The 5546-nt window shown below is 35.3% G+C and overlaps 1 protein-coding gene across 1 annotated transcript in view; it reads right to left on the bottom strand.

The window, feature by feature from the left end:
- Positions 1–692: 692 nt before the first annotated feature.
- Positions 693–5546, bottom strand: part of LOC107694857 (MAM domain-containing glycosylphosphatidylinositol anchor protein 2-like) — a 159896-nt gene continuing 155042 nt past the window's right edge. Inside the window, exons 15-17 of the mRNA XM_016494553.1 lie at positions 3738–3868; positions 3368–3470; positions 693–2538 (exon numbers count right to left, since the gene is read on the bottom strand). Coding sequence (XP_016350039.1) covers positions 2450–2538; positions 3368–3470; positions 3738–3868 — 323 coding nt within the window. The 3' untranslated portion in view covers positions 693–2449. The remainder of the gene's footprint in view (positions 2539–3367; positions 3471–3737; positions 3869–5546) is intronic.

Genomic DNA, 5546 nt, shown 5'->3' on the forward strand with positions numbered 1-5546 from the left:
GGGCAAATTAAACAATATATTGTTGATTTTTCCTTCAATCCTTCCATCTATCTGCCTCCAGGACATAAAAATCAGTTTGAGAAATTTTCCTTGGATCAATCAGTACTCAAGAGTTGTTTCAGAGGATAATAAATTATTATTTTAAATGAAATTAAAATTATGAAGTTTTTGCTTTGCCATTTAACAGCATTTTTTCCTGCACATTTTTCCCCAAGATGTCAGAGTAAATAAAAAATGTCTAATTACAGTAATGAAATATATCATATATACTGAACAAAGAAAAAAAAAAACCCCACACAATACCATGAAAGCCTTTTATTGAACCGAGATGTAAAATATCTTTTTTCTTTATGTAAAGTATTCGGTAGTTTATTCCTGTTGATTGTAACTTTAATAAAATTGAGAAAAAACAACTTGTGTTTTGAAGGTACTGTGTTTCTGAATTTTGATATTAATATTTCACATTGTGCTTTGTCTGAATATTCATAAGTGTGAAACCATTTCCATAGACCTCCCTACCAGGTGTATTTGCATATAATCTCATATATTTGATATTATTTTATAAAATCATACTATAGATTCAAATTATGCCATAATATAGTAATGCAAAGTGATTTTTAGAAATGAAAAAAAAAAAAATTATAATAATTATATATATATATATTTGTTGTCCAAAACAACATTTTTGGGCTGACAAAACAGAGAGTAACGTAATTCTTCCTTGGAAATGAACATCATGAATGAGAAAAGTGATTTTACAATACATGTCCAAAAACCAGCTGGTTAAGGTAACTGATGGTCTCAGGTAGTTCAGAGTTTGTAGTTCAGTAAAAGCAGTCATTTTCATCAGAGTAATAAAATATCATTTGTACGAATCCAACCGGATGGATCCAGATCAAGGTTGATCATCTTGTACAGTGAGAGCATCATTCCTCTAAAGGTCCATCTATTTTTTTCATACCTCTCAGTCCTCTGGATGTTGGAAAATGTATTTTTTTTTCGGCGGCACAGAAGTCTCATCAGAATGAAAGAGGATTTCATAGTGACCCTCCCGGCTGTTTTTCACCTGCTGATAATAGCTCCCAGATGTCCCACTGATGAATCAATGGTGCTTTTAGTCCAGTCCCACCACCATTGTTTTCCTTATATCAGTCAGATGTGGAGCAGGTGGGATGTATGCTGTCGAAAATAAAAATAAGTCATCTATCAACAGTATGTGCAACTCAAGACTTCAGTGATGGGCTGCAACATGGCACCCGTCTCTCATCGTGGCTCTCTGATTTTCAACTTTCATCTCATGTGTGTATGTACGCTAAACCGTGCCGAAAGGAAATGCTAGATGATACAGTAGCACAGTAGAATGATTTTACAGAAGGTTCTGAAGGCACTTGATTTCATTACAGACAGCAACTCCATGTTCCTTAGTGAACAGGGTCCGAAGTTGATGGCTATCTTTACGCACCTAAAGAAAACAACTGCAAGGGGACTGGCGTAACCATAAGCGGACACAGTCGGGTATTCAGATCCACACTAGCAGCAGGAACAGCGTGATGTTCTCTACAACTGTTGTTTAGCAGAGCCGCGCTGAAATAAAAGGTCAACTCAATGATTCTCAGTGAGAGACGGTGTTTGTTGTGTCAGCTGCATGATGAGCTGTTAATATCGATTCAGATGATTGTGGTAACATACCTAATATAACAAAAACACAGAGTAAGAATGAAACACATAATGCCCAGAATGGGCAATGTCTGTTAAACTTGATCAGTTAAAGCACAAAGGACGAGTTCATGAACGCCCCAACTGTCCGAAAACAGAATATACATTGAGATTGTATGCCCCAAACACCCTTTAAAACAACACACATTTGTGAAGCCCTGATGTTCACGTCAAACCAATAACATCAGAGCACAAGGACCTACAAAAAGTGCGGCTGTATTTGACATATCTCTATTTTCAGACATAAAAGAACTAAAACTTTTTTTTTTCAAACGATCATTCATTTTTGTTACAATCATTGTTTTTTTTTCCTCCCAGGAAGCTTCCTTTATGTGGTTCAGGATTACATATTGTGACATTATGAGGTCTTTGATGACAGTAGCAGACGTTTAACAAAGCAAAAACCATGTAGTGATGGAAATACATATTATGTCTTTGTGCTTCGAAAGATTCCCCTATTAAGTCTCCCAAGCCGTCCTTCTGTTCTGTTATAACACTGACAACAGTAATGGGCTTTTCCTCAAGATCTTGAGTGGACTCTGGTGTAATACTCATATCACTGTGTTAGCGAGCTTTAGATTCCCTCCCTGGCTTCCTCTTCATTTACATTGATCTAAAACCTACGTTCCTTTTGTGTAGACGGGATGAATCTTTGGTTGTTGTGTTCAGGCAGTCCGAGTCAGCCAAAATCTCTATGAATGCCAAAGCTGGGTTCCATCTCCATGTGATGAGGTCACCTTCGGAGGCCAACCAAGACCAAAAGTAAAGTGAGCCAGAGCTGCCATATATGCATTGCAGTGGGAGAAGCCAGGGATCTTATATCTGAGGAAATAAAGACAAGAACAAATGCAGTTACTGATGTGAACAAATACTAATTTCTCAGTTCTGTGTAAATAATTTAGAGATGAACAATTCTGTCTTCTAGAAGTCTAATGAGGTTTGTCTACGGTCTGTATCTCTAGAACATCTTTTTTGCCACGTGCTATGCTTTAATTCAAAAGAGAGCGAAAAAAATGAACTGTAAACATTTGCTGTGAGTCATGAAAAGAGTAATTCAAACTGGTGGATTATCTTGTTACGGATAAGAAAAATAATAAAAAAGCGTAGATAATACAGTCCGTGTTATATTAGCTTTGATCCTACACAAAAGTTTCTTCCACAGTTGTGTGTTCTTGTGATTCATTTATTTAGACTAAACAGGTATTCAGCAAATTCAGCATTTTTGAAAGAAATGAATACTTTCATTCAACAAGAATGCTGAATAAGCTGATCAAAAGTGGCAGTGAAGACATTTATCTCAAATAAAAGCTGTTCTTTTCTAACTCCAATTTATCAAAAAAACCTCAAAGAATTTCTGAAGGATCATGTGACATTGAAAACTGGAGTAATAATGCTGTAAATTGTAATAATGTTTCATAATTTCACTGTTTTGATCAAATAAATCCATTAAAAAAACATTTTTAAAAAATCCTACTGATCCCAAAAATTTTAAAAGTAGTATAGATATTTTTTTTTTTACACAACCTGATAAATATGAATAAATCCATTAATCCATTAATAACAATTATAGTTTTTTTTCTATTTCATTGCAATAAACTCAAAAGCCATTGGTTAAATAATTGCTTTAAAAACTCTTGTCCAATATACTCACTACTACTGGGTGGGGGTTCTCGACACTCTCCTTCTTCTATGGTCACATCGTCTACAGCAATATCCCCTTCAATGCCAGAACCACGTATACCCTCCAAAACCATCTACACAAATGGACGGGAAAATAAAGCTAAAAACATTTTTACTCTGTAGTGGCTTTTCATTTCATTCTGAATGCATATATATATATATTAAAATATCTATAGTATATTAAACAATTAGATAAGTATATTAAATAATTGATATTATAATATTATAAATTAGAATAGAATAGTATCCATGTTGTATAATATAATATTATTATAATTTTTTTTAATATGATAATTATTTGTGTATTATTATTCAAGAAAAAATCAAGCACAAAGAGGCACCTGAAAAGAAGATGTGGGATTGATGTTAACTCTGGCTTGCCTCCAACGGTCTCCTTGGTTCCCACTCAGGGTCCAAACAGATGTATCCTGACCCGTCTGGCTCTTCTGCCTCAAATACACATTTAATGTTCCTGGAAAAAAGGCAGATGCACTCAGTGTCAGTAGAAGTCATTAGATGCAATATGGCCAGTTGACTACATGTCTTTTGAACCCTTCCTTTGTGTTACATAGCAACTGCAAGGTTCAGTGACCTTGAAGAGACCTCATCTCATCTTCATCTCCAGGAAAAATCAATCATTAAACTGTTCAGAACACAACCACTGCTGTTGTTATATATATGCCACATAATTGCTACACTCAAATTTTACGCTGATTAAAGGAAAAGTAGGAAGAAAATCTGTATTACTCTCTCAGATGTTTGGGATTCGGCCAAATGTTATGTTCATTTCCTTGCAAATGAGGAGACAATGAGACTAGTGCTACAGAGATGTGATGCTATTAATGCTAAGATAAGCTTTCTGGAGATATAATCCTTTAACCAGAGTGGAACATTAAAACAACACACAACAAACAAACACACACACACACACACACACACACACACACGCACAAAACTTGTTGATACTTTGTTCTTCTTTAATGATGTAATTTTTTTCCCCTCATTAAATCCTTTTACACATCAAGAAATGAATAGTACTTTTGAAAATTAGATGCAGACTCTAGGCATATCAGTACTCTAATAACTTGTATTTTACATGGGGGCCACCATTTTGAGATTACACGAACAGCTGAATGTTGCTCACTTTATTTGAGTAACCATCCTGTTACTGAACTGTTACATCCTGTTTCACTTGTGTGATAAATCAATTATGGCTGACTGTGAACACTGCATTTGTACACTACCATCTGTAAATGATAGAATTTGCATGATGCTGCTTCCACACCACTAGGTGTCAGTATAAGTCAAAGATGACTGGAATACAGGCTAGCGTAACATACACAAAAATTGATTTTAGTGTATATTTAAGTGCACCTTGTGTAGGTTTTCATCTAAAAACAGCCATCTAACCATGTTGTCTCAGTTCTTTGCTGTGCAGACAGACAGAAGATCTTGTTAGGCACATGGATTTTTAACCCCAGACGCCCGGTGAGACCACGTGTCAAAAGCCAGGAAGAGAACACCCTGGTGAGTTGGAATTAGCCCCATGCTTTCTATTCTAAAAGCACACAGCTTTGTGAAGCAAAAAATTGCAGTTACAAGCTTATCTGAGGGGCTGTGGAGGTCATCACTACCACAGAAGTGCAACTGCATGTCCAGCTCAACTGCAACAGCATAAAGTGAGCATGAAAAAAGGGAACTATAGAAATGTATCCATATAGCACAAATTGAGTTATTGGTCTAAATCATTTACAGCACTTACAGTCCACTAGAAACATTTAATAGCAAGGTTTTCCATCCCAGAAAAGGCCAAAGTGTACACTGCACTTTTCTGACCAGCATTTTAAAACATAAATATGGCAATTTCTGCCTCAGATTAAAAGATAAAATATGAAAAAATAGACTGAGATAAAGTTTAAAATAAGAAAAAAAATGTTATAGTGTGTATAGAAAAGAATTAGCCCCTTAAAAATAATCACAATTTGTTGCTTTGCAGCCTGAAATGAAGACGGACACCGTTTTTGTTTTATGCAGCTGTATTTGTGCAACTTATAACATCCAAGTGAAAGATATAATACCAACACGTCATAAAAAAAAAAAAACAGAATCACGGAGTTGGAAAAAGGATCACCCCCTTGTGTCAGTATTTA

Source organism: Sinocyclocheilus anshuiensis, unplaced genomic scaffold (genome assembly GCF_001515605.1).
Source record: "Sinocyclocheilus anshuiensis isolate Anshui unplaced genomic scaffold, SAMN03320099.WGS_v1.1 scaffold942, whole genome shotgun sequence".
NCBI classification, from domain to species: Eukaryota; Metazoa; Chordata; class Actinopteri; order Cypriniformes; family Cyprinidae; genus Sinocyclocheilus; species Sinocyclocheilus anshuiensis.